At 39.4% G+C, this 27,986-nt stretch overlaps 4 protein-coding genes across 6 annotated transcripts; 2 read left to right on the top strand and 2 right to left on the bottom strand.

Annotated features, from left to right (window-relative positions):
* Positions 1 to 124: 124 nt before the first annotated feature.
* On the bottom strand, positions 125 to 3,972 carry osr1 (odd-skipped related transcription factor 1). The gene is made up of 3 exons (XM_033987713.2): positions 3,793 to 3,972; positions 1,164 to 1,800; positions 125 to 625 (listed from the first exon to the last, which is right to left on the bottom strand). Exons 2-3 carry the CDS (start codon positions 1,787 to 1,789, stop codon positions 493 to 495), a joined length of 759 nt encoding a protein of 252 aa, XP_033843604.1. The 5' UTR covers positions 1,790 to 1,800; positions 3,793 to 3,972; the 3' UTR covers positions 125 to 492.
* Positions 3,973 to 4,683: 711 nt separating this feature from the next.
* Positions 4,684 to 8,200, bottom strand: alkbh1 (alkB homolog 1, histone H2A dioxygenase). 3 transcript variants are annotated; one of them, XM_055231328.1, is made up of 7 exons: positions 8,058 to 8,193; positions 7,277 to 7,385; positions 6,937 to 7,099; positions 6,650 to 6,740; positions 6,377 to 6,570; positions 5,575 to 5,850; positions 4,727 to 4,954 (listed from the first exon to the last, which is right to left on the bottom strand). In XM_055231328.1, the coding sequence occupies exons 1-7, from the start codon at positions 8,190 to 8,192 to the stop codon at positions 4,924 to 4,926; spliced, it is 999 nt and encodes a 332-aa protein (XP_055087303.1). In that variant the 5' UTR covers position 8,193; the 3' UTR covers positions 4,727 to 4,923. The 3 variants fall into 3 exon arrangements, with proteins under 3 accessions (XP_033844166.1, XP_055087303.1, XP_055087302.1); XM_033988275.2 differs by having other exon boundaries at positions 4,684 to 5,850; positions 8,058 to 8,200; XM_055231327.1 differs by lacking the exon at positions 4,727 to 4,954 and having other exon boundaries at positions 5,431 to 5,850; positions 6,937 to 7,066.
* A 265-nt stretch (positions 8,201 to 8,465) lies between these two features.
* slirp (SRA stem-loop interacting RNA binding protein) lies at positions 8,466 to 10,156 on the top strand. The gene is made up of 4 exons (XM_033988486.2): positions 8,466 to 8,550; positions 8,928 to 8,986; positions 9,115 to 9,222; positions 9,864 to 10,156. The coding sequence occupies exons 1-4, from the start codon at positions 8,484 to 8,486 to the stop codon at positions 9,921 to 9,923; spliced, it is 294 nt and encodes a 97-aa protein (XP_033844377.1). The 5' UTR covers positions 8,466 to 8,483; the 3' UTR covers positions 9,924 to 10,156.
* A 410-nt stretch (positions 10,157 to 10,566) lies between these two features.
* On the top strand, positions 10,567 to 26,930 carry adck1 (aarF domain containing kinase 1). The gene is made up of 11 exons (XM_033988799.2): positions 10,567 to 10,815; positions 11,286 to 11,419; positions 11,559 to 11,642; positions 17,185 to 17,388; positions 19,197 to 19,355; positions 20,347 to 20,505; positions 20,595 to 20,711; positions 22,286 to 22,435; positions 23,317 to 23,514; positions 25,373 to 25,566; positions 26,230 to 26,930. The coding sequence occupies exons 2-11, from the start codon at positions 11,288 to 11,290 to the stop codon at positions 26,399 to 26,401; spliced, it is 1,569 nt and encodes a 522-aa protein (XP_033844690.1). The 5' UTR covers positions 10,567 to 10,815; positions 11,286 to 11,287; the 3' UTR covers positions 26,402 to 26,930.
* The last annotated feature ends 1,056 nt before the right edge of the window (positions 26,931 to 27,986 follow it).

Below are 27,986 nucleotides of genomic sequence, written 5' to 3'. Positions count from 1 at the left end.
AAAAATAAAAAATAAAAAACAAAACACAGTAAGGCCCAAGCACACACACTCAACGGAGCACCTTCTTATCTAATAAGTTAAGTTAAACTTATGATGTAATAAACATTGGCATTTGGGAGGTATTCTGTTCAGAATCAATGAGCTTTATTGAATTGTCATTGTCATTGAACACACATTAAGAAATGTCATATACTTTGATTAAACCTGTTTGTCATATAGTAAATATGCTACAGTTAGAACACAGAGAGAACCTGCAGTAAAATACTATTACAAATGAGGACTATGTACACTTTAAGAAATCCAGTGACTAAAAATCTACAATCAAGTCAAAGTGCAAAAATAGATACATACATCTATTGGTATATTGGTCTAGTATTAACAGTGGAATGTTTTATACATTGGGGTTTTTGAGCTAAAAAATGTCTTTGGCTTAGATTCCCCTCAGCAGAGCGCTGGTCACTTAGTCTGCTCCTGTGCTCCTGGACACTCTGCTCATTTGACCTTAGGCGGCCGCAGTTCTTTGACCTGGAGGTGTAAGGTTTTGTGCACAGCCAAAGTCCGCGACTGACAGAAACCTTTTCCACACTCCAGGCATTTGAAGGGCTTCTCTTTGGAGTGGATGTACCTGCAATAGGCCACACAACAGGCATATATTAGTCACATTATAGATAAGATGGCCTATGGTTACTTTAGTATATGTCGCTGGTCAGTCTAACATACTTCCATTGAGGCTGTGCTGGCAATCAAGATTCTCATTTCAAACATTTTGTATTATGCATTTTTGGACTTATTTGATCAGAAAATATTTTATCTTCATGGGAGTCCTGGTCCCAGAGGGAACACTTTAGTACAATTTTTAGTGGCAAACTGGAGCACCTGGAATAAACCTACGGGAAAGGGGTGAACATGGAAACTCCACACAGAGAAACCCCATGTCATGAACCCAGGACCTTCTTGCTATGAGGCTGAAGCACTAACTGCTGCTCCACTGTGTCGCCTTATCATGATGTGTATTCATGTGTGTTCATGTTAGTATACTGTGATTTTCAGGTCATGTTTGTAAATGAAATAGAGTTTTTGAAAAATATTTTACATATATTTTTTAAATTTATGACATGTATTGGCATGAGAGAGAGAGAGAATGAGCACACAGAGACACAGACCTATGGTCCCTGAGGTGGTCCTGTCTCCTAAAGGCTTTGTGGCAGATGTCACAGGTGTACGGCCTCTCGTCCGTGTGTGTACGCTCATGGATCAGCAGGTTGTATGATTTGGTGAAATGGCGTCCACAGAATTTACAGACAAACTCTTTCTTGGTCTTGGAGGGCATTCGGCCTCGGCTGGACCTTCTTTCAGAGGGAGGGGGCACCTTGTCCTGGCAAAGATAACCTGAGCGGGGGGGCTGAGAAGGGGGGCTGTGGATACTGCTCATGCTCAGGTCCTCCACCTTCACACTGTCCTCCTGTGTGGCTGCTGCGGCCAGGTTAGCAAAGTCAAAACGAGGTTTAGTCTTGGAGCTGAGTCTGGGTCTGAGCAGCTGAGGGAAGAGGGGGAAGGAGGCCACAGAGGAACAGTGAGCCGGGATCTTAGTCAGCGCTCTCCGGGACAGGGGCAGAGGGGGGTACAGGGCCCAGTGCTGTAGGTGCACAGCATGAAGGGCACTGAAGCCATAACCGTGGAGGTGCTCTGCCGGCAGCTGTAGCCCTGTGGTGCTTTGGAGCAGAGAGTACCCCCCCAGAGGCAGGGAGGGGTGGAGGGGCACGGGGGCTGCCACGCTCTTACTGCCCATAGCTCTGGCACCTAAAGAGGGAAGACACAGGTATTAGAAGGTTACTTTGAGACTATAGAAAGGAGAGGGAATAATACTGTTACGGTACAATCTCCACAGTGTAGTGCACAGAGCTGATATGGAGACAGAAAACCACTCCCATTTCATACAGTGAAATCAATTACAGATTTGCTCACTGTTTTCATATTAAAATAAATATGTAAATATGTTGTTAGGGTACTATTAGGTTAAGTCATATTGTATATTTATTTTACTTTCATTGGAGATTTAGTTGATAAAAACACAGATTTATTGCATGTTATTTTCACTAATACTTGTATTTAAACTTCCTCATAACTTTATATTTGATAATTACTTCCCTTCTGCTGGGTGGCTGCACGTCTGTAATGAAAAGAATGTCCCCTTGGGGATGAATAAAAGTAAATCTCATTCTGATTCATCACTACCAAACGCTTAGAACCCAGAGAGCCCCTTATCTTGCACTGTGTCATGTCTGGCAGAGTGGAATGACAAAAGCACCACTTAACACCACCTTTAATACAATGTGTCATTTATAAGCCTAATAGTAATTGCAATAACAGTCATTTCTATGAATAAATAAACAACAAAAGAACATGCTTTTAACACTCTTACCAGAAAGTGAGTGACAGTCGCAGCAGTGCTGGAGTCAAAGTATAATTTGTGAATGGAAAGTATTGGCTAGTGATTCAAATATGTAATTCACACTCGTGTGTAATTCACTCTCAACTGAGTACACTATAGAATTTAACTGTTTTTCTTTTCTATTCATGGCACAAAACACATAATACAACAAAATTTAAATGTCCATCCAAAAATCTATATAAATAAAGTCTTGAAAAAGCAGTATTGAGTTAAATTGCACAATCCATTGTTTGGCTTCAAGCTGGATACTCAGATGACATTTCTGAACCTACATTCAAACTGTGTTTATATCACCACTGCACCTTATCCGTATTAAGGGAGGAAAATTTGTGTCTTTCTATATATTTCCCCATCTCATAGGTGTGGAAAGTCCACGGAACAGTTCAAAGTGTGCAGGTATTAATATTTGGCTGCTGTGTGTTTTGATAAAGATGGCAGTGATTACATTAGGCAGAGAAGTGTCAGTTTGGATGGGTGTTCCTGTCTGTGGGCCTGCGGCTGCTGCTCTTCAGTGACAGCATTGACACAAATACCTGAGAGCTGTTCAATCAGGTTTGATTAGGAGCACAACAATAGACAATAAAGGAGCTTTGTTTGGGCGGCTGCTGACACACAGTAGCTTTATACTTTAACTATTCTACCCACTCTCACTGTAGAATAGGATTACGTGTCAGAGTTGTTGGAAATATTGATATGAATGATTTCGACCAGTTTCTTTAGCTGGTAAAAGAGTTTTGTTTTGTTTTTTTCCTTTTAATTAACACAGCTAGCTGCCAGGGAGAAAATTACACTCAACTCTATCGGCAGAGAAATGTGCAACATAAAAGTCATGGAACAAGGTTGTAGGCATGAATATGAAACTATATTTTAAGAAAAAAAACTTCACTAATGATTTTTATTTTTATTTATTTTGAATATTGTTCGCAGTGTTTAGCACCATGCAGGCTTATGCATTTGGAGGTGAGTTGTAAAACCTTTGAAGGATTGCCTAATTGCCTGAATTTTGAACTTTGTTCACTGACAGTAGCAATAAAATTTATTCTGATTCTTATTGAAAATCTTATTCAGTCCAAAAGTTTGCCGAGTAGTGCTGCAGAGGTGTCATCTCCAACACTCTAAAAATTTGGCTATGTGAGATATTTGTACTTATTTAAATGTATGTAAAATTAATGAATAAAGCATAATTTCAGCCGCAACCTTATTATGAATAAAAAGATGGTCAAAGGCTAAACAGTTGAGGGCTGTTTGTAACCCACTTGAAAGTGCATGCATGCTCTCACTTCTCTCAAAGAAAATAACGACCTGAGCACACCTGAATCTAAGGAGAAGCGGAGTCTTACCGTGCTGAGTGTCGCGAGATGCTGCTGCAGTTGTTACTGATGAGGCCACATGTTGCTCTCCTCTGGACTCAGCGTTAATATCAAATAGATGTGATGCACCGCCACCTTTTCATTAGCACTTTGTGTTGGTGCGTTTTTATTCAGACACGCTGGCCGCGCGCGTCACAGGCCCGTCCCACACACGCCGGGCCCGACGCTCTGACATTAGATCCTCTGCCGCGTTTGAGCGCTGCCGTTTCACAATCACCCCAGAGTCAGAAGCCCACCACAGCTGCGCCCACAGCGGCACATCGAGAAGCACTGAGGGGCGCATAGGGTCTGGGACAGTATAAGACTAAAAGAACGGCTAAAATGCGCTCACCAGTAGGCTGCATCTATAAAACAGTTTACAAACAGCAAACCGAACCTGCACCACCCACACAGTTAGACACACGACTGACTGGTTAATTAACGTTAAATAAACATTTAAAAATGTGTTAATTTACAAGCTTAGAAATACATACACACATACTGTGCATCACACGAGGTGATACAAACTTTGCAGAAGTTAAAGGATTAGGGAGCATGCCCAACTACTGTCTCTACTGCGCCATCTAGTGGACAGTCTGGTATTGTAGTAATCAGTAGAAAGTTGATATGCAGACGGGACAAAGAGACAGAACAGTTTAACCAAGTGTGGGTGCCTCAGTATGAAGAGGGCACATGGTCATATATGCATGTAATAGTCACTTTGACGCAGATTGTTTGTGGTTGGGAAACCTGGAACATCCAGAGACCATGCACACATAAAGAACAAGTGAAACAAAAATAAATAAATAAATAAAACAAAAAAATATGTTTTTAGCAGAAGTTTTCTGTGAGAGATCTCACAAAGGTCACATGAGGCGCACAGACAGGTGCAGCTCCAGTCTAGTTACAAACCCCTTTATGAGCGCATCTGTTTTCAGGTTTGGAGGTGGTAATGTCTTTTATTGGGTAGCAGCAAGAAGAGTGGGGGTGTAGCAGCGTAAAACTACATATTTTACAAGGACCGGCAAGCAAATAAACTCAGATTCTCATCTAATCTCAAACAAATTGGATGATTCAGAATGGTGGGAGGTGGAAAGTTGGCAGACAATGTGTTGTTGTAGTTTAGGTCCACCTGGTGTTGATGAGGTTTCTTCTGGAAAACAAAGGCTTTGTGGCGAGATGAAGGCTACAGGCAAAGGATCGGATTGTCACCAGGCTGGAGTTCAACCACATCGTCTCATACCCAAACAACACGGCAAGAGACAGCTGTGCATTCATTTATCTATCATGAGTTTCATTGCATCAAAATTGTACTCAAGACACTGCAAGCTATATTTTTGGGCAACATAATGTACCAGCAAACACTTGAGCTATTTAACAGTAGGCTAATTCTCAGAGCCTTCAGCCTACATATGATACCACTAATACTTTGCACAATTATTAGTGGTGGAAATTAGCATATTTTGACTCAAAAGCACTCAGATGGAAAGTCATAGTTATTCATTTTGTAAGATGTAACTGTCTGGACAGAAAGGAAACACATCACCATCCACCTTTTAATAATAAATACATATTGTGCACGTGAATGGTAAATCACATTAAAATGAATCCTCTTCTTAACCATCATTGTCCAGACTAATATGAATCCCAATGTCACTTATTTTAGTTTTTTCTAATGTGAAAATGTCTTTCCATAATCAGCTGTGAGGAAAGCTCTGGCCAGGTCCCAGCACTTGTCTGACAGTCACATTAATCCTGGAGCTCTCTATATACCTGAGACATATGGCCCAGTCCTGCTCCGACACTGGCTCCAGCACTGAGTTTGTCTCTAGGGGGGTGGTCTGGGTCTGCAGATCAGGTGGAGCAGGGGGGTTCTGGAGCTTGGAGGAGAAGAGGCTTGGGTTAGCGGGGACAATCCGGGGAACAGCATGGTAGAAAAGGCGGCTCTGTCCGGACATCACCATCACGTCTCCGCTGTGCATGAACATGGCTGTAGGGGGGTCCTGTCGCTGCTTACCACCGAGGAGAAAGATGGCTGACTGCCCAAAACTGCCAGGGAAATACAAAGAAAATGTTAAAAATTCAGATAATTTGACTTAATAAAGCACTTAATTCATATTGAACAAACAGTTTATTAAGCATAATTTAGGCTTAATAAGTACTTAAAGGGCATGTACCCAATTTTTTTGCATGTATTTGAGTCAAATTTGTCTTGTTCAGTACAGACATATTGTTTAAGCAGCTCTTGAGGTCAACAAAAGTCCACTGTGAACTGTCTGCATCAAATTATAAAGAGTTGTATTGTCTGAGAATAAAGAAGTGCACACTTTATTGTTAGCATTATTGTGACGGCAAAATTTTGCTCTGACCTCTAAAAATTGTGAAAGATACTACTAGTACTACCAGTTTAGTTATTAAAACTGTTCCCAAAATAAGAAATGAATAAGCACAACAAAAATATAGATCAAATAAATTAGAAAAGACATACAACATATAGTGACAAAAACATACATGTTTGTTACGTGGGCCTTATGCAACATGAAATTATAAAGAACTTTCTCTCAATTTTACTGACCAGAATGAGAGGAGAGGACAGCTGTGGTCCAGCTCGGACTCGTCCACGTGGATGCCCAGAGATGAGTCACTCCTGTAGTAGTTGAGAATTCCTGCCTGAGGCCTAAAGTCACCGAAGCCGCAGCCCAGAGCGATTTGCTGCGACAGTGACTGAAGATCAGCTGGAAAAGGGGTGTAGTGGTCTGCAGAATACAGCTGAACGCAGAAGACAACCAACACATTTTAAATAAAGATTACAATTAAACTGGTTCAAACTGCTTCAGCCTGTGTATACCTTAGTGTCCCAGTTGTATTGATAGCCTAGGGTGACCCAGCGCAGTCGCTCCAGCAGACTCTTCTCTTGGCGTCTAGGTGGGGTTGGTGAACTGCGAGTTAACCCACTTTTGGTTATTTGTGGAAAGTGAACTTTTATGTACCAATTATGAACCTTTTGTAAGTATTTGACAGTATAGCCAAGAAGTTTGTGCATTGTGGAATAGGAATTTTTTGTTTCATTAGAATCAAAATTCTTTCCCACATAGGAGCTATTGATAATTAAAGCCTGGAGGTCTCCATTCTAACCTGAGGCTGTTCACGCTGCGTTCCCATATGTCCTGGGTATCACAAGGGGACATATGCATGTCCAGGTTACATACGTTGGGCTTCTGTGGGTATGTCTTCAGGCACTGTCGGATCCAGAAGGGCTGGGAGTCTTTCCGAAAGGGGTCTGAGATAAAGATGAATCCTGTGTAACAAAAACATACAAAAACCTTCAGATGTGACTACTTCACTGTGTTTCAATATTCTACACATGTTTTTTTATATTTGTTTACAATCAAATGCATTTGTGAATTTAAATATCACCTAGACCCACCTAAATGATGTGCATAGATCAAGACTTGGTCCAAAAAAGTAGACTTACCTGGGCATCCCTGAAGACCAAAGGCTCTCCAGTCCAGGGCTGGTCTGAGACCCACTCTGGAGGCTGCAGCATCAGAGACTGCAGTGGGGTTGAGTTTGATCGGAACCACCTGTGCACACACAAATCAGGTCATAAGAGGGTCTGCCAACAGTTTACATTTAGGGCTACAGTGCTATTTATGCTGCTCATCAGATTCTTGCATTGTCCCATTTTAAGTCTTATCAATCAGGTTTCAGAAAAGGACATAATATTGTGACTGCAACCACAAAAGTTTTAAATGACATTTTCACACCCCTTGATGACAAACAAAATTGTCCACCTCTGTTTATTGATTTAACTAAAGCTTTTGATTCAGTAAATCATAAAATCCTCTTGAAGTGCCTGAAGCATATTGAATTCCACAATGCTACTAAAATTATCTTTCAAACAGAACCCAAGCAGAAGTACCTTATGGGTTTAAATCATTTTATTTATTTTTTTAAGTAAAGGAATAAGCAAAATGCAAAAAGCAAATGAATCTGTGTAGTTAGTTGTTTTGTTTGTATTGGTCTGTATTTTAAAAGGGCGCTCCTAAAAAGAAAGTCTGGTGCTTCCATTGTGCTCTCTCTGTATAAATAAAAAATAAAAAATAAACAAAATAAAAATTACCCGGTGATAATTCAACATGGTAAATATCTTAGATTTTGTTGAGGACTGTAAGTCAGGGGTGTGCACATGGGGAGAGAATGCTATGTGCACTGACAGCTCTAATATTTATATGTATGACTCTGTCAGTTTGTACCTTGCCAGTGCAAAGGTTCCCGGAGAAGTTGATCACCTCACTGAAGTCTGGTGGAGGTTTTCTGCGCTTATAAAACTTAAAAAGTTGCTTGAATGCATCTTCCCCACTTTCCATAACAGCCGCCATCTTGGACATTTTTTCTTCTGCATGACATGGTGCACACATTCTGGCGCAGTGCTGCCGCTCTCTGGATACGTTATGTTTTTTTATGTAAAGTCATAAACAAATACATTGTGACCAAGCACTGGGGGAAAACATATTTCTATTATTAAAAACAAACTTAAAACATTCAAATTTAAACAAATATACTGATAAAACCAACAATTAGAATTTTTACAACCGCGTCCAGCATGTAATCCCAGCAGTAGTCTATAGGGGGCGGCAGTGCATCTTGCTGCTGAACCGTGTCGCGTGGGTAAAGTAAAGATGGCAGCGTCCTCAAAGAAGGTGTTTGAGGTGTTCGTGTCCAGAGTTCCCTGGACTGTTGCCTTCAGTAAGTTTGTCACATCATATTATTCTTAATCTGGGAATCTGATTTCTGTAAACTTTGTACGGGAGGCCAAGGGACGCAGGGGATTGTGTTTTACCTTGTGCAGTATGTCCTTCAATGACACCCCGATGATCCTTGGTCCCATACAGAGACTGTTCTGTCAGTAAAACGCTGAAAGAAAGGATGACAGCTGCTTGATGGTCATTAGGGTTGTATGAAACGAAGGAGATGAAATTGAGTCTAGTCGAGGAAAAGTCAGAAAGCTCAGCATTTGAATATTTTTACAGGTTTATTGAATTATAAGTGTACAGTAACAGCTAACAGTAGAAAATATTTGAAATACCATTGTAATAACAGCAATGTGAAACACTTTTTTGCAGAGGAAATGAGGGAATACTTCAACCAATTTGGACAAGTCAAGAAATGCCTGCTGCCCTTTGTGAGTTTGGAATCTTTTAATTGTCATTTAATACTTTTACCATAATATAACCTCTTCGTTTTGTGTATTTATGTTTATTTTTTTCTTGACTTCTCCTGTAACTGTTTCTGTGATGTTTCTTGTGTCAGGACAAAGAGACAGGTTTTCACAGAGGCTTCTGCTGGGTAGGCTTCAGTTCAGAGGAAGGACTGAACAATGCTTTACAGAAGGAGCCGCACATCATTGAAGGAACCAAGGTAAGGCCTCCCTCTCCTGCTGTCCAGTGAGTGGTTTATCTGACCCGCACAGTGTTGGAAAGTAACTAAATACATGTATTCAAAATACTTATTCAGAAAACAAACTTATTAAACACTGCTCTTGAGGTGTGTGCAGGTGCATGTTTTCCTTCTCCAATCACTGATACATGAATACATAACAGGCAGTGCAACAAACTTCAAAGAATTCTTCCCAACAACATACTAAAATCTCTTTCTGGACCCCTCCCCCCATAGACTTTTCTTTTCACCAGTTTATCTAATGTATTTTGCACATCAGAACTATACCTGGAGTTGTATTCTTTTTAACTCTAGCATGATGCAGTTGTCTCAGTTGGTCAGATGTTCCTTTTCTGGACAAATAAGCAAGCTCTGCAAGTAAGCAAATTAAAAAGCAAGGTATAACCTACTCCCCATCATTGGACTCATTTTGGACATTTCACCACTTAAATGTCCTACCTGTAAGCATCATATTGATAGTTACCAATGTTTGAATTGCTACTGTTTAGATTCTGAAAATAATATACCCATTTCTTGTACATATCCTACATTATTAAGTCGTGACCCATGCTTTACTTTTTCCTCAGAGGATATGTGAAAGTGTTTTTGTTTTTTGTACCTAGGTCCAAGTGCAGAAGAACAAACGGACATTTGTACAACGGTCAAACAAGGAAGATGATTGAAGATGTGCTATCCTGGAATACATAATTTAGTTTAGTTTTGTTTTTGTTTTGTTTTTTACACTTTTTTCAGAACTGCAATTGTATATGCCTTTTGGATACTTTAAAAACATAATATTGTTTCATATTTATGGTTTTCATATGTTAATATCTTTAATAATCTTACAATATACTTGCTCTTATTTCTGATGTGCAATATCAGACAGCACCCCTCATATCCCTAAGGTTCAGTTCAGTATTCAACACTGCAATAAATGTAATGCTCTGTCATTGTGTCAAGTTGTCTGTGTGCTGCTCCATCTGCGTGGATGTAGAGGCAAGAGTGACTGTTTACCATCTTAGAACCTAGAGGATAATTTCTAAGAAAGAATTATGACTATTTGTGACGTAATGAAAATGTCACAAAAATACAAAACTAAAACTTGAATTTTGATCGATGTCAAATACACATCTGAAGAAAAACATCATTTCAATTGAATCTACTACATTTTTACCTCAAATTCTAAATTGAAATATATGATTTCTGCAATAGAAAATAACCCACAGTGCAAGAAATGTTATTTGATTATCCAATCCATGCTCCTGGCAGAATAAAATGTTAAATTCTGTGATCTCGCGAGAAATTAGTCCACAAAATGACGTCAGAGCGGGTTGGATAAATGTTTACCCGACATGCACTGCGCACAGAAACCGGGGAAAGTGTTATGTAGTGGGTCATTCATGGAGTTGAACCTGTGTCCCTGTCATTAAGCATGATTCTCTGGTGTACCGGGGACAGCAGGCCGCAGTGACCGCCATGAGCTGCGCTTCTGCCGGGCTCCGTTTCTGCGCTTCTCCGCCTCTTTCCTCCCGAAGATCCGAGCCAGTCTGACCCGAGAGAGAGGACGCCTCTGCGGTGAGTGACTGTCGCTGCTGCAGCTCCTGTGTTTATGTCTCACGAAGTTGGGCGACGATGTTAAAATGACATGAGTGTTGGATTTAGTTACTTTGATGAATAAATCAATATGAATCTGGCATAACCTCCACTTTCCAATGCAAACAGTTTTAAAGATGTGGTAAACACTGATTTATAAACAAAGCTACAGCTGTCTATAGGCCCGCCAATACTATTATGCTGTTAAATATGTTTAAAGTGGCCTATCTCTATTGTAGGATAACTACAGTAGAGACTGTATTAGAGTATAGGACTATCAGAAGGAGAGCTTGTGATTTGCAGTCTGCCCAAAAAAATAGTTATAAAGGCAATGTCTCTCCCTGTTCTTTTCCAAAACGCAATTTTGATAAAATTATACAAGATGATGAATACACTGACCATTGAAGGCCAAGTATTGTGTATAGAATTGATAAATGTTGTCTTTGTTGCAGTGATGGCTGCTCGTGTGCGCAGACTCTCTGCTGTTACTGCTGTGGTCCTGGCCTCCTCTGGCCTGTACCTCCACAAAAAACAACTGGACATCAATGACCTCAGTGTGGTGCGCTTTGGAAGAGCTGCAGCCACTGTAAGATGGAGTCCTAAAATTATACTTTGATTGGACATTACATGATATTACTGATGTTTCTATGTCCTAGTATTTTTGGTTTTCTTAAAATTAACCTCTAAACAATGTATTGAGCTTGTTCGTTTTGTGTTTTCTGCAGACATTCCTGATCAGTTATGATTACCTGACAGCCTTCAGACATGTAGAGAACGATACAGAGGAGTACTGGGAGCTCAAGTCCAAGGTATCGTATGGTTACTGAACTGAGAATCTGGCCAAGTGAAATTCATCAAATCAAATGATGAAAACATTCACATTTATACTTCCGTAGTAAAAAGAAATTGGCGGACAATAGAAGAAACTAAAAAACTTAAGACCACCCATGCTAGTGTTTCTATAATAGATATCACACAATAACTACTGGAAGTTGAGTGTCTGGTGGCTCCTCTTTGTGAGCTGATCCCACAGCTGGAGGGCCCGTCAACCCTGTAGGCAAAAGCATTTTATTTACAAATCCATCCTGCCCCCTGCTCTGCACATGCATTCACCAACACTTTTGTATTTACTGTCTCTAGTGTTCACCATGACACCAAGGACATTAAATTACATTTTAACCACTTTACAACACAAAGAAGAAATATCACGCTTTTTTGTAATATTTAGTAATAAACTATAACATACGGTGCATAGATTGTTATTGTACATTTTACAATATTGATCTAAAACACGTTACTAATAGAAAAGAATCAATTTGCCTCCTGTTCAAAACTGCAGACCTTATCTGTGGCTGACCTGTGTCATCATAGAGGCATTTTAACTGTAGCAAGAATCAAATGTTCATGTTTTGTTTTTTGTTTTTTATGGCTAATTTCCTAGCTCTACATGCATGTCCCAGAGCGTACATTTTTGGAATAATTCAAGTACAGTTAAATACAGAGCTGTGGGCATAGGGAGTAGGTGAATACTAAAATTTTAGCATGCAAGCTTCAAATGGAGAAAATCACTGGAAAACCATTATAACATAACTACAAGTTTTTAAACTGCACTATATGTCTCCTTTTAATAATTGTCAAGTGAGAAAACAGTGACATCATTTGTGCATATAATTCCTCTTATGAACAGCAGGTGTCACCACTGCTCCTCCTTCTTTTATAGATTCTCTGCCCCTCCTAAAGCTCTTTGAGCCAACATTCCTGCTACATTCTACACACAAAATTTTCATCTTCTTCTGACCTGGAAGCTGGTCCTGAGGAGGAGACACACAGGGGACATATTATGTAAAATAGTTTATGAGCATCAGACTGTGTTATAACATGTTGTCTCATCCTGAACTTGCTTTGTATTATATTTCAATTGAGTCAAGCATGTTTGAGAAATCCTGTATTGTCCTACATTTGAGGCTTGAGAAAATGTTTGTTTTTCCCTCCTTTTACTGCTCTATACATAATTACAGTTATATTTAAAAAAAAAACAAAAAAAAAAAAAAAAAAAAACAATCTCCAGGTCATATATGTAGGGTTCAAAAATATAATGTAGTCATTTTCAACAACAAAAATTGAAAATCTACTGCCACAACGAAGAGGGCGTTTTAGATCTTCCATTATTAAACTGTTTTAAAGCAATATTGAGGTTTACAGTAAACTAAATGTGAAATAATGCTTCACATAATGTTATTGCTTCACATAATACATACCTGAAAATCAGATCTGTTTTTGCTAAAAAATTTTAATATTGTTTACACAATTTTTCATATTGCCATAATTTCACAAAGTAAGCTTCTCACAGGACTCATGTTTATACCCCGGGCTAATCTAAACATTTCATTAGTCATTTGCACTCAATTTGTTGATGAATTGTAAAAGATCTGGTTCACTGTAGCCACACATGTAGTAGCGGCAGTGTTTCACGTGTAACTGGGGGAATTACCAAAGCGTGGCCGTACGGAGCATGAAATTAACTGCTCCCCTCCTCCTCCCCTCCCCCACAAACACACCCTATTCACTGTGCTTTTCTCTCTCCCTTTGACTTTGGCTCTATTATGCACCTCCACTTATTACCCACAGTGAGAGCCAGAGAAGCCTCTCCACAGCACTACAAAGAGCCACAGTAATATTTGGCAGCGTCAGGTTTCAAACGACTATATTGTTTCCTAATATCCTGTACCACAGATAGGCTAGTCTGATTTATTTGCTGTCGCCGTAGAGATACTGTGTCTTTGGATTAGATGGCCCTACCTGCCTCACATAATGCACCGTTTCTGTGTGGACAGTCCCATTGAGTGCGGCGTTTTCAGTCTGTAAACAAAGCTACATTTGCACATAAGTCGAGCCCTCGTGTGACAGCGCTGGTCCTGCCCCAGTGAGCAGAGTAATGAGCTAATCATGAGCGCACCAATAATAAATAGCTCTTGTTCGTAGTCCACTAATCCCGGGCATTTAGCCGCGCAGTCCGGCCCAAAATCAATTACCACAGCTGCCTCCTGGAGTGGGACCGGCACCTGCTCTGCTTGTACATCTCCTTGAAAATTATGGGGTGTAAACATCATGCGCAGAGCAACATCAAAACGTATTGGTAATTATCTTTTCATATATCAAATTGTGAGTTCCTAGATCCAAATAAGACTGCAACATTCCTTATAGGGAATAGCAGTTTTACAGTGTTTCCACCCAACTTATGCAAATATTTTTTTCTATACTAAGTGTCTTTTTTACAGTCATGTTCCTGTCATATTGGACTTTGTAATGCTTAAACACCGCTCTCTGGGCCTCACACACCGTCCCATGTTTTAGGTGTAAATAGCAGGGAAATTTAGTACAAGACAAGGCCACAGTTATGTTCAGTCAATGTAATGGAGGCTGTGTAACACTTGTAATATCACAATCCTACAATTTGAGGAGATCATTTTATGACAGTTCAGTGCTCTTATATGCTCCTCTATACTGAAATACATAGACCACAGTTTAGAATAAGGCTGCCAGATGAATCATATCAAAATCACAATTATCATATCGCAAAGATTGCAATTATTTAAGTAACATATTTGTCTCTGCAAACAAAAACATATCCTGTCTTATCTTAAAGGCCTCACTCAAGACAGGTCCACTTCTGTAAATGTCTGTTTATGTACCCAAACAACTGTTACGCTTTACTATAGAGTAATTACTAGTGGCCACGATGGCATGGCAGTGCTGAATCTCATCAGATCTCTGGATCTTTGCACCAAGGCCTGGTGAGGTGCCACAGTGCCCTTAGGCAAGACACTTCACCCACATTGGCTAGTTTGAATGTGGTGTGTGAGTGAGTGGTTGGTGATGGTCAGAGGGGCCGATGGCAGATTTTCAGCCTTACTTCCATCAGTTATGCTTATAGATAAAATAAACAGGCGAGTAGTAACACCTGAGTAATTATTAGACCAGGAGTGAAAGCAGTTTTTGCTCTCAGATCCTTTCAGTTGTATAACCCACACTACGCAATAGGAGTCAGTGCCACTCAAACTCTCGTCACATTGCCTTATAGAGTTTGATTTCTTCATACATGGAAATCAATAAGGCGGTAATATAGCTGGACTTGATGATTTGCGAGTCAGTGGAGCTTTGGTGTTTTGAGCAGCTGTCTCTGCGTGGCTGATGTGCTCGTATTGAGAGCAGAGCTCGTCATTAGTGCCGCGACGTCTTCTTCCGCTGTGAGCCGCCTCCTCAGGACAAGGCAGCCTGATTACACACAGCCACACAGATCTGGTGATTAGGCACATGCCCCCGACACATTTACTCGTATGCTCGGCTCTCCTACACCTGCAGTGGTACGGGCTGGTGGAGGATGAGAAAAACCTGCTGGATTAAATCATATGAGCAGTGCACATTGAACTGTGTTCAATGTTACATATATTACCATGATATTTACAGACATATTGCAGTTAGAGCAAGGCTACATAAGGAAAAATGTATCACTGTTTTATCTTTATCTGATGATTTTATGTTATATTATTAAAAACAAATAATGTCTAGACTGTCCTCTAGAATGTCCATGGATTTCAAAGTGAAAGTAACAACTCAAAATAAAATTCTATTTTTTGAATGGTCAAAAGTCTTCAAAATGGCATCCATACCAGGAAGAAACCTGTAAATAAAAGCTGTTGGTGCTGTAATTTGACTGTGACCTTCATTTTTAAAGGATTTGTTTCCTGCTTCTTTTCACTCTTTTGGTAATGAATATTGCAGACTACTCTCTGGTGTTAATGCTCCTTGTCATAGTGCTGTGCACTGAATCACATTTCTATTACAGTTCTGATGATTGCTCTAATTGGTTACAAACCTGTGTTGTTGAGTAATCAAGCTTAAACACTTAAGTGTGTTCAGTGTGCACGTGTCTGTTTCCTTTAATTGAAAAGTGACTCTCAATTCTTTTCTCCTTGTCCAGTAAGTTTACAACCGTCTTTCATTTCATTTGTTAGTTTTCTTCATTTTAGGCATGCTGATGCACTGGCTTCTTTCTAGACAGATAATCATTAATAATTTAATTTAATATTTAAGCAATCGTGATTGTTTTTGGGTTTTTTTCCAATAATGAAGCAGGCCTACCTTGTTGGGACTCGAGAACATGCAAATCCTCTTTTCGAACAATTTCTCCAAAATGTTCAGTCAGCTGTGTATGTGTTGTTTATTAAATACTACGTGTGTTCTTCTTTTTTGGCTTTTGGCTTTTTTAGTTCAGTCCTAAAATACAGTTTGTCCAGCAGAGCTTTCTCTATTCCCACCCTGGTGTGTTTTACACACTCAGCCTGCGCTCACAAATATTGTGACACAAATGTAAAGGCGATCTGATGAGAGTGTAGTGTGGCCTGGGGCTATAGCAGCTCACACTGCTCTCTTGTGGCTTGTTCCTGTGAATGCTCAGCTCTGATTGGTCAGACAGCCCTCGTGTCAAACCCCCCCATGGGAGGCGGCCTGTGTTTGGATGGATGTATTTTTTTTGGGGGGGGGACCAAGGTTAAGGGGAGCTAATTTCACGCCTATTTATTTGCAGTGTTCCCAGGAGAGAGGGTCTCCGTAAGCAGCTGGTTCAGAGGGTCTGCCGGCCACACAGCGCAGACCCGCTCCCTCTCCTCATTCCAATCAATTATGCTCTATCACTTAGGTTGTTTAGTCCTTCTTAGGGTTTGCCAATAACACTTTACATTGTTTGTTAATTACATTATAGAACTGCTCTTTTACAGTACATTTATTATTTTAAATGCCCATCAGATTATTTCTCTTCTCATCTGATGTAGTATTCTGTCTTTTGTATTATGCATTATTAATTATCAAAACATAATGGGAAGAGATGTTATGAATTAGTTTTTTATTGTAGGGCCTTTTTGAATTAAATGTAACACCTTGTCTGAACACAGAGGCATTTAAACATTTGAAAGAAACAATATCTTAATAATATGTAATTGCACTTCAGGAAACGTTTGTAGAGGTCTAGATGTTGGCAGATGATTAAATTGCTATGGTCAATGTCTGTCTATCTCTTTGCCATTTTCATAATGTTAATTCAAATCAATGTTTATAAGGATCACATGCTACAAAGGCAAGACCAAATGTGCCCACTCTGTTATAATGGCTAGATTAATAATTTCTGAACCACTTGACATTAATCAGTGAAATTGTGCTATTGTGTCAAGATTAATTTAATTATGTCAGAATTATATCAAGAAGTGTACCTTATCTTGACTTGAATAACCCTTTGACCATCTTGTGTCCACATTATCTTTCTGTGTAATGTGAATGGGACCTCTTATGTCATAGGTTCATAAGAGATCAGCGGAGCGTCTTCGGGACCTGTGCTGTGCCAACCGTGGGACATTCATCAAAGTGGGGCAGCACCTGGCAGCCCTGGACTACCTGCTGCCCCCCGAGTACACTTCCACCCTCAAGGTCCTGCACAGCCGCGCCCCTCAGAGTAGTATGCAGGAGATCAGACAGGTCATCAGGGAGGACCTGGGGAAAGAGGTGCGTCCACTTACATACACACACAACGCCGATTTGACACACCGCTGATCGTTCATGAAAAGGGACTATTTCAGCTTTATCTGTCTTGCCCACGACCAAATGAGGCCTTCTGTGGAGCAACCAGAATGTCAGATATGATAAAGGATTCATTTGAAGACATAGTATTAGTAGTGCCATGCTACATCTAGACTTTAGAACTATTACTTGTGTAAACTGTAAGCATGTACCGCCCTTACAAATGATAATGTTGGGTCCCTAAGTAAAACATAAGTTCACCCACACTGCTCATTCCAGTCAGAGAAATGGAAGAGCATCAGATATAAAAATCTGAGACCGGTAACCCCTGACAAAAAGCTGTCACATCAAAAGTCTAAATATTACAAAAAGCGCAGAGATTTTTCACCAGAGAAAGGTCTCTGGTGAAAAAATGAATTGGTCAATTAATTTCTCCTTTTGATACAGCTGGGGTTACGGATGTGTCCAACCTTCTGGCCACTCTGACAGAAAAGCGTTTAGCCCCCCACCATGGGGCCTGGGGCCATTGTGTTTTCCATAACTCATTTGAACTTATCACAGAGCACTGTGTCCCTGAGGAGCTGTGCCATCAGCATACATTACCATGTTTATGAACTTCACCACATGGTTACTAACACAGGACAGGGCCATTTGTACACATTATACCCTCAATGAACATTAGGTTTATTGAAAACCATTACTTATCTATACACACAAGGGGTTCCAGAGCTTTTCCCTCTGTCCCTAACTGTCCCTCTGTCCCTCTATCCCTCACTGTCCCCCCGGGATTGCAGTAGTTCCTGTAATCATATAATATTTGAATACACTACTAAAATAATGAACAGTCTCAGTAATTGATCAGTATCTGCAGCATGTGTGGACTATAAATTTTTGTCTCTTTAAATTTTCACTATCAGGTACTCAAGACATTTACTTTCAGCTTGCCCACTGTGTGAAACATCCCCCATTTATTTGGCTCCATAACTGATTATTAATTGATTAATTGAAACAATGCATTGATTTACCTATTGCCACAATAATTGCTAATTCCAGCCCAAGCCTAAAGCCACCTACTAATCCATATACTTCTTGTCTATGAGAAGCTACTCTGATCTCAATAGAACTGTGTTAATATATTTGTAGTCCAAGTAGACCTTTAAGAATAAAATCCCATTATGTTCCTGATTATGTCCAGAGTGAGCAGGCAGTGTGAACTAGGGTTGACAAAAGTATCACAAATCAGTTACTAATCAATACTAAAACTAATATAGAACTAGATGCTCATTTCAGCAGGTATTGATATTAAAACATCACAGTACAAAAATGAACCTTTTCTGAATAGCTTTAAAATGATCTTAAGCTGTATCAGAACAAGTATAAGACACATAGACTAGTATACACCCATGGACCCTTATGGAACCTGTACGATTGAGGTATTGCACAGATATAACGCCACATGGTAATATAAAATAAAGCACTATTATTTAATGTTGAAAATTGTTTGCTATTGTCTAAAGAAAGTGTTGTTATTACCATCCTTGTATCAGAATCAGCACTGGGTATAAATCTATTCTTTAATGTCGAAATCATCACAATACTAAAGGCAGAGCCATGCTTGTCAACGGTGTGAGCAGTATCACAGTAAAGCAGAAACACTTCTTCTGTGTGGCCCCTCTCTTGTTAGCCTTGGTTCTCTCTTAAACCATCTCCTGCAGTATTTCTGTGGCAGAGTGCGCTGTTATCTGGGTCTGATCGGACGCTGACAGGCCTCTCTGCCCTCTATCCCACTGCAGTTGTCAGAGATCTTTGTCTCGTTTGACGAGCTCCCTCAGGGAGCTGCATCCTTGGCCCAGGTCCACAAGGCCATGTTGCATGATGGGAGAACAGTGGCAGTCAAAGTGCAACACCCCAAAGTGCAAACACAGAGCTCAAAGGACATCCTGGTGATGGAGGTGAGTCACAACACACAGTAGTACAGAATAGTAGTGTCAACAACAGAACAAATACACATCATTTTACATAATCCTTTTTCAGTTTTTTTCTTGACAGCACATATGGGTGGACTATATTTTAAAACATCATTACAATTTCGATCAAGATTGCATTTTTTTTATTTTATTCATTCTTTTTTTTTTGATAGTTTTATCTGCTATAAAGGGTTAATTAAAGCCACTTTATTTATCTGAGGGTTTACGTCACTGAAATGCTTTGAGTGACTGGATTCCACCAATCACAAAGGCCAACCAGTTGGAGGAGTGGGTGGGTAAAAGTGTCTGGACTTGAGCATAGGGTTGCAATAAACAGAGAAGCACTGAATTGCTGGATGACAATATCAACAAAAAAGCATATTGTCACATCATCTGATAAGTTTTATTTTTTACCATGTCACCCAGTCCTAACACCACATAGGAGCACAAGTTATCCCGCTTCAGTTAAATGTTCTGCTTCATAAGCCGATAATTGGGACCAGAGCTGGGATAGTTAGTGCATGTTTGTTTCCTTCTTGTCTACTGTTGAGAGTGAGACTTGATGAATGTTAAGTAGCAATTTAATCCTTTATTTACCAGCCTGCGGGCTACTCTCACTTCAGCACAAGTACTTCCTCTTGGTTCTGAAGCAGTTTGATGCAGCTTCTTGTGCTGACCAAATCTCTATAAACAAGTGAGGATACAAATACACCCTCATCCACTCATGTTGTCTTTGATTTCGATACATTGTGCAGCCTTATTTAAGTCACCAAAGTTAAGTCTCATGCTCCACATTCTTTTATTCTATGGGATTCAGTTCAGTCTTCTTCCAAATGCCAGTTCTCCTAGAGTTGTTTACAATGTGAACTTTGAACAGAATTCTACTTTTTAAACATAAATATTAAATCTAATGTTAATATACGTGCTTTTGTCGTTCCCGCTATATCATGTTGAATCCTCTGTGATGTGTTCCCAGGTGTTGGTGAAAGCGGTTCATTGGCTCTTTCCAGACTTTGCTTTCATGTGGCTGCTGGAAGAAGCCAAAAAGAACATGCCCTTGGAGCTGGACTTCTTAAACGAGGGGAGGAATGCAGAAAAAGTAGCCAAAATGCTGTCTCACTTTTCCTTCCTAAAGGTATGGAATAGTATATGCTTAATTGTAATCCCTCACAAAGTTTGTCAGAAAAACAATGTTAATTTTCTGCTCATCACAAAATAACACAGGTGCCTAAAATCCACTGGGATTTGTCGACCAAGAGGATTTTGACCATGGACTTGGCTGAAGGGGGTCAGGTTAATGACAAGGAGTATATCCAGAAGCATGGCATCAGTGTAAACGAGGTACTGCTCTTCTGCTCTCCTACACTTATTATGTTAGTCTGATACCAAGTCTGTAGTTTTGAGTAAGCTGATTGAGTTTTTCATTAAGGAGTTTTAATAGTAAAGTGAGGTTTATGTGGTCTTCCCATAATTTATTTAATAGATTATTTTTTCAAACCACGGTTTAGTTTGTTTTCATACCTGACAGTTTCGAATGCTCACTAGTGGTCCCCTCAGGTAAATATGGAAACATGCCCATGGGACTTTAAACTAGGACAAGGGGACCTTTTTACTCTCTCACACCTGAGATGCTGTCCTAAAGAAGTCAGACAGTATACAGCCGTCCTCCTATTGGAAAACAGCAGCAAAACCTGTTTAATTCAGCTGCCCAGACAGATTATAGCAACATCACATGACCACTCCGAGGAAGACCATGAGTGAGCAGATGAAACTGTCATGTATGAAAATAAACTAAACCTTGGTCTGAAAAAAGAATCTATTAAAATAAGTACTTTTTAATAGTTTTTGAGGTTTACAGTAGACGTGCACCACTACATAAATAGGGTAATAGGTTTAGTTTCAGAAGGGTCATCATCTATATCCAAACTACTAAAAAAACACATATATCCTTGTTTTTCAGAGTGATGAAAAATGAGCACGGTTACCATAGCAATATACAATTCCCAAAAATATCTTTTGAATGGTGAAATGTACTCAAAATGGCACCTATAATTAAGCTTACACTGATAAATGTATATAAACTACCATCATTCTGTGCTGAAAATGTATTGTATGCAAAATGGTGTTGTGATCATAGATTATGCATACAGTCTATGATCATGACTAACTCTACACTGAGAGCAAATCAGTGGTGGGATTTGTATGTGGAGGCTGCTGATGGAGGTGTAGCCCTGGGAAAAGCCTCAGTCTGTGTCTCATTCTCTGATTGCAGAGGCCAGCGGTTACTGCCCACGATCAATATACGTTTAAGTGTAGTCCCCGCTCCTTAGGCGGCTCATCATTATTTGTTTCTATTTCCCCCTCTGTTTTCACTGTGTTTTTTCCTTTCTTCATTTCCTCTCCTTTTTGTCATATGAGCAAACATTTTTGAATGTATGTCTTATGGGGATATTTGTGATTGATGAGTGGCAAATGTGTTGCTTTTCACTATTCTCAACACACCAGAAAACGCAAGACGAGATGACACCCTTTGATTCTGTAAAGTACTGGTGCTCGTGCTTGGCATAACACACTGGTACTGGAACAATGCTTTTTTTCAGTACCTATTTATTAATGATGGGACATGATGTTGTGCCACAGATAAAAATTAGGAAAATTATCTCATATGTTTTCCATACATGTGTGCTTATGAGTTGTATCTTTTGATAAGGTGTAGTTCTGCAAAAATTGTGAAATATAAAACGTGTGTACTTAGCCTTATTTTCTACATTATCTGCAGTTTGTTCTTTGAGTGTTACCTAATACAACAATATTTGTACCATTTCTACAAACCCTCAAATGGCTGTTTACTTTTCACATCCTTTTTTATCACAAGCAGCTTATATTAAATGTAAATATTTTTGCGCGTTCTGCAGCTTTCCGAAAATTTGGGAAAGATATACAGCGAAATGATCTTCCTTCATGGCTTCATCCATTGCGACCCACACCCGGGAAACGTGCTGGTGCGAAAATGCCCCCACAGCGGCAAAACTGATATCATCCTCCTGGACCATGGCCTCTATCAGGTGGGAAATCTCCAGCGGCAGCAGCAGAAAAAGATGATTTCTTTCTAATAATGCAGTCCATTTGTCATGCCGCAAGGCCTTGGTCTGCCGGAGAGTGCACAGGAATAACACACAGCCACACTTTATTACCACTAAAAGCTTTCTGATAAACAAGTCATTTGACGTGGTTCACAGCGGAGTGCAGTGTTTTGATTGGCACCTCAGCCATAATGACTCCACCACTTTGTACACGCATTCCACAGTACTCAGCACAGCAGGTACACAAACAAGGGCCCAAACATACTTCTACTGACCAGACAAGTAATAAGCAGTAAACAATTCACTTCAGTGTCCAGATCTTTATGTAATTTATAGTCTGAAAAGCTACATGCTAAATGCTAGTTTAGTTTTAATTTGTAAAGTTTTACTAAAAATGTATATGTCAAAATTATTTATAAGCAAAATGTGGATTTAGGTTGGACCAAAACGCAAAAAGGACTCGGCTCTAGTCCATAATCAGTGCTAGTGCAGCCTCTGCAGCTCAGTGAGTGAATTTTTGAGGTTCTGTGGTTTCACATGAGGCATGACTTGTTCAAATGCTAAAAAAAAAAAAACGATGTGTCTTCTATTTGCAGGTTAAGGTACTGGTAACCCAGGTTCAGTTGTTCTTGTAGTACCATTTTTACAACAGTTAGTGTAGTATGTAACATACTGTGCCTTTTTAAGCTTACAGAATCTACCCTGGATACACACTACTGGATGGACTGAGATCACACTTGCGGCTTGATGTAGACTTGTTTTGTCCTATTCTAGTCCTTTTTTAGTCCGGGTCTAATACCAAGTTTAATCCCAACTTTATTTTAATGCATGCATTTAAGTCTTCACCCTGCCCTGTGCTTTAGGTCTTGCAGACGGACTTCAGGGTGGAGTACTGTAAGCTGTGGCAGGCTCTGATAAACAGGGACCTAAAGGAGATGGAGCAGTCAAGCCGCAGACTGGGTGCTGGGGACCTGTACCCTCTGTTTGCTTGTGTGCTCACTGCTCGCTCCTGGACGGCTGTCAACTCCGGCATCAGTTCTGCACCCATCACACACTCAGAGGTGAGGGGCTGTGCTCTTTCTACTGTTTTCATTAATGTGTTTTTCCATTTCCTCTATGGCCGCTGGGTAGAAAGACACTGTTGAAATATGTTTTTAATTTGGTGGTAACAATAGAGCTGCAAGATGTATCGCAATTGAATAAAATTTGAGTGATCGCAAATCACAAAAACATCAGTTATTTACTTGACATTATTTGACCGCAAACATCAAAATATCCTGTCTTGTTATGTCTAAAAGCTGCTACCTCCTTGTAGTTTAGATCTCCATGCACGTCTTGTTTTATTTAGCAGTACCAATTTTCAGTCTTTCAAATGTTCTTTCTTTTCTCAAGGCTTGATAAGTTTAAAATGTGAATTTTGAACAGAATCCTACTAGACGTGGGCAGATTACCAAGAATAGATAATATTGTGAATGGTGTTTTGAAAATATGCAAAATTTAAAAAATGGTACAAAGAGGTAAGGCAGGTTTATTTGTATAGCACATAAACTTACCTTGCCTTGTCTCAAAGATATATTTCTGCACTCTCGGTCTGCAATTTAAAAAAAAAAAGCTAAATTAATCATGATGATGTAATGGCTGCCAAAACATATTATTACAGGTGTTGTGTATGATGAAGTTTCAGCAAAAATTGACAGCATGGGAACAATACAGTTTTGGGTCTATGTTGTCTGGTTTTGGGGTCTAAAGAAAGATAAAATGCATAACTGGAGTTAGTATTTTTTTTCTTACTTTTAGAGATTGTCAGACTCTATAATTTATGGGTTTTGACATGTACTTACCTACTAACGTCTGCATTATAGTTTATAACCACTATTTAACAGAAGGTTTCATGTCCTTCTGCCATGTACAAATGTATGTGAAAAATGATCCCAATTATGACATACTATATTAGGTAATTAACCAGTTTTCCCTTCAGTGAAAGAGAATCCTTAACAACCTGCTCAGCACTCTGATCATATTGCTGTGTCTTTGTAGTGTCCTTCGGTAAACCCTCCTACTCACACTCTCTCTCCTCTCCTGGCTTTTGGTCAGCCTATTATTGCAGTGCTCACTTTACAATGTGTGCTTATGGAAGCTTTCTTATGCAAATGAACTACTGTCGCCTACTCCCTACCCCGCTGACAGCTGCTTCACTAACCAGCCCTCCAATAATTGCTACTAATTATTGTCCCCCAAGAGGGACTGGAGAGTGCATTTTAGAGTCAGCAGTGAAATACTTCAGGAGAGTAGACGGTTGGAAGGACGGTTTTTACTCTATGTCAACATTGTATTATGTAGATACACTGCTGGTCTTATTTCACCTCATAGGAATATTGCAGCAAGACTTAAAGTGCACATGACAGGTTTTGATGCTTTTCTTATTTTTATTTTGTTTGGTCGAATAGCACTTGGTGCTTGCAGTTGAAAAAATACAATAAGTAGTAACTACTGTGTAAATTAGACTAGCTTTGGCCCTTGTTTAGCTATATAAGCACTGAAAGTTTGCAGTTTAAAGATTTAATTGACATCATTGGAGATGTTTTGTTTTTGTTTTTTTTGTTTGTTTTTCTACATTATTTCTTTGTGAGTGAATCAATTGAAACCAAGCAGTATTTTGTAGTGTTTCACACACTTTCACTGGACTCATATGAATATTGCAGTTCTTTTTACTATGAAGTATGTCTTTGTAAAATGGTTGCTGTAGCCATGCTGATAATGTATCACTTTTAACAGCACATCAGGCAATCCAAGGCCCTCTGAAAGTGCTGAAATAAAGTGAATGAAAATGAAACATGTGAAATATAGATCAGATATATAGATGTCAAAGGATTAGACATAAATCATGAAAAAAGCTTTTCATTCCTCTTGTGTGTGTAGGATGTGGAGATCCGCACAAACGCGGCTCGGTACCTGCCTCAGATCAGCGACCTGTTGAACCGGATCCCTCGTCAAATGCTGCTGCTGCTGAAGACCAACGACCTGCTGAGAGGCATTGAGAGCTCCTTACAGACGCAAGCCTCCTCCTCCTCCTTCATCAACATGTCACGCTGCTGTGTGCGGGCCCTCGCCAGGTGAGCCAAGGAGAACAGACAAACTTATGGGGAAATGTTCCAACGTTTACATTTTGGGTGGGTGTAGGGAGAAGTTTGAGAGATTACTGAAAACACCTATTTAAGGTGGGAATTGGCGGTACAATGAGGATGTTTTCTTGTCGCTCGTCCAATTCTGTTAAATATATATTTACTATGATAGCCTTCATGTTACAGAGACAATACCTGATGTTACATAAAACTATAAAGGACAAGACAGGGACAGCTATTGATAAGAGAAAAAATTCACAGAGCAATAAGTGATACGTCATCTACAGAAGATAATATTGAAAAGTTGCAAAACACACATGTAAATTTATTGTAAAATATATATATATCTGAATAATCCACCAAAAGAATTTAAATATTCCTTATTGCCTTTACTATTTTAACAAAAGCATGGATACAATAGTGTGAATGTGAACAGAATTTAGAATTAAGAACATTTAGTTTTAGCACTAGTATATTTATTGTTTATATTTTAGTTTTAGTCAAATAATTCTTTAGTTTTAGTTTAGTTGTAGTTGACAAAAATGTCATACTAATTTCCACTAACCCTTCCTTTGCTAGGATTTAATGTTAAAAATATGACTCTCTATTCTCTTTGTCATAATTGAACTTACCCAGTCCTGTTTTTCTGGGCAGGCATAAGAGGAGCAAGTGCAGGTCTAGTCTGAAGCGGCTGCATCTCACCGTCTCTGAACAGGTGACTCTGTTTAAGCTCACTGTGTACCAGGTGTGTGTGTGGCTCCACTCCTGTGTCCTGGGACAGTGGCTCTCTGCTCTGCTTGGATTTCTTCACACAACACACTCATGATGGACCTGAAATCTTACTATTCCCATCCCGGCTGCGGATTTTAATATATTGTAATTTTCTTTATTTAATATATGTTATAAAAATGTTACGGTAATCAAATGGTATTCAGCGGTGTGTACACATTGTTTGTTTCACACACAGGTCATAAATGAAGCAATGATTTTAACTGTTCTGTGTATGCTTCCGTGGAGATCTACCTCAAGGAAAAAGCTTTGTGATAGAGGTGACCACAATGTCATTTCCTGTCCAGTACATTCAACTCAATACTGCAGACATTTTAATAATATTTAATTTATATTTAAGTCAGTTCATGCATTTATCACTACTGTTTTGTGCCATATTATGGAACATTGTCAATAAATGATCTGCAACACAGAAGAGCAGAGAAATACTTAACCATATTATAAGTGTTCCCTGATCATTAGTTTACTCAGAGTTGGATTTTTGATTGGTTCATGTATGTTTGAGTAATCCTTTATTGTTCAGCATTCAACGAAATGCAGTAGTGAAAATCAGTTTTCACCTACCCCCATCCCTGCTCTCAGCTTTGTACTTGCAATTATTAAAAAGATCTGATTCCAGGTTGCATTGAGCGAAAAAAAAATGTAATATAGCCATTTTTCAAAAATACAAATGCATAAATGAAAATTAGCTGCTTGCTCCTCTGAAATGCCAGTATGAAGAGGCAGGGCCTATCAGATTTGTGTTTGTACAAGTGGACCAGTTTCTATTATTAAGCCGGTTTGAAACCAGTACTGCTGTGTACTATGAGCAAAAGCTAGATTTGATATAGTTGAACACTGACTACCTGAAGAAAGTATAATATGTCTTCTTTAAATAAGGATGGTAATATTAACTATATATATATATATATATATATATATATATATATATATATATATATATATATATATATATATATATAATACTGATGACATTAATTGGATCACATTTTTGCAATCTTTCAGTTATGTGCTAAAACATGCCTTTAAATGTCCTGGTTGAAGCATGAGTGTTGCCGCTTTTGAGATTTCTACAATGTACTTTTCCCCCTCGAGACAGTCAACCAACAGTCATGGAGCCTGGATACGAACCCACAAACTCACGGTGGTAACAATCATGTGTTTAACACCTTAAATCACTACACCATTGGCAAACATACTATTTTTTTCCCCCCATACCTTCAAATGAACCATTTTAGCATCATCTTTCTCTGCCTTTAAACTTTTCTACTAATAGAAACTCTTAACTCGTAGTGGCCTGTATGGCCTCCCTCCACATCCCTGTAGCAGTGGTCTGGTGAGTGAGGAGATGACCAGTGCTGGCTGGAGGTACAGAGGGCTTGAGCTGATTGCAGACAGTGATTAGGTGAGGAGCAGGTGGGATGTGAAGCAGGACACGTCATCGGACACCGACCGCCCAGCAACCCTCACCACTCTACTGTAACCAAGAATAACACTCATTAAAACTTCTGCAACATTTGCAAAGGGGATAGTATTTTGTATAAATGGTGAATGGAAAAACAGAATAAGGTCATGGAATGTAATGCAAAATCATACTTAATCAGACCTCTCATTAACACTCT

This window comes from Periophthalmus magnuspinnatus, chromosome 22, assembly GCF_009829125.3.
Source record: "Periophthalmus magnuspinnatus isolate fPerMag1 chromosome 22, fPerMag1.2.pri, whole genome shotgun sequence".
NCBI lineage: Eukaryota > Metazoa > Chordata > Actinopteri > Gobiiformes > Gobiidae > Periophthalmus > Periophthalmus magnuspinnatus.
This window is presented reverse-complemented; position numbering and strand designations above follow the sequence as displayed.

Coding starts and splice junctions, on each gene's coding strand:
- osr1 (XM_033987713.2), bottom strand. CDS start 1,789: ATGGGCAGTAAGAGCGTGGCAGCCCCCGTGCCCCTCCACCCCTCCCTG. Junction 626..1,163: donor GACCACCTCAGGGACCATAG/GTCTGTGTCTCT, acceptor GGCCTATTGCAG/GTACATCCACTCCAAAGAGA.
- alkbh1 (XM_033988275.2), bottom strand. CDS start 8,192: ATGTCCAAGATGGCGGCTGTTATGGAAAGTGGGGAAGATGCATTCAAG. Junction 7,386..8,057: donor GGAACCTTTGCACTGGCAAG/GTACAAACTGAC, acceptor GTGTGTGCACAG/GTGGTTCCGATCAAACTCAA. Junction 6,741..6,936: donor CGCAGCGTGAACAGCCTCAG/GTTAGAATGGAG, acceptor GTTAACTCGCAG/TTCACCAACCCCACCTAGAC.
- slirp (XM_033988486.2), top strand. CDS start 8,484: ATGGCAGCGTCCTCAAAGAAGGTGTTTGAGGTGTTCGTGTCCAGAGTT. Junction 8,987..9,114: donor AGAAATGCCTGCTGCCCTTT/GTGAGTTTGGAA, acceptor TTCTTGTGTCAG/GACAAAGAGACAGGTTTTCA. Junction 9,223..9,863: donor ACATCATTGAAGGAACCAAG/GTAAGGCCTCCC, acceptor TTTTGTACCTAG/GTCCAAGTGCAGAAGAACAA.
- adck1 (XM_033988799.2), top strand. CDS start 11,288: ATGGCTGCTCGTGTGCGCAGACTCTCTGCTGTTACTGCTGTGGTCCTG. Junction 17,389..19,196: donor GGGAGGACCTGGGGAAAGAG/GTGCGTCCACTT, acceptor ATCCCACTGCAG/TTGTCAGAGATCTTTGTCTC. Junction 22,436..23,316: donor TGGACCATGGCCTCTATCAG/GTGGGAAATCTC, acceptor CCTGTGCTTTAG/GTCTTGCAGACGGACTTCAG.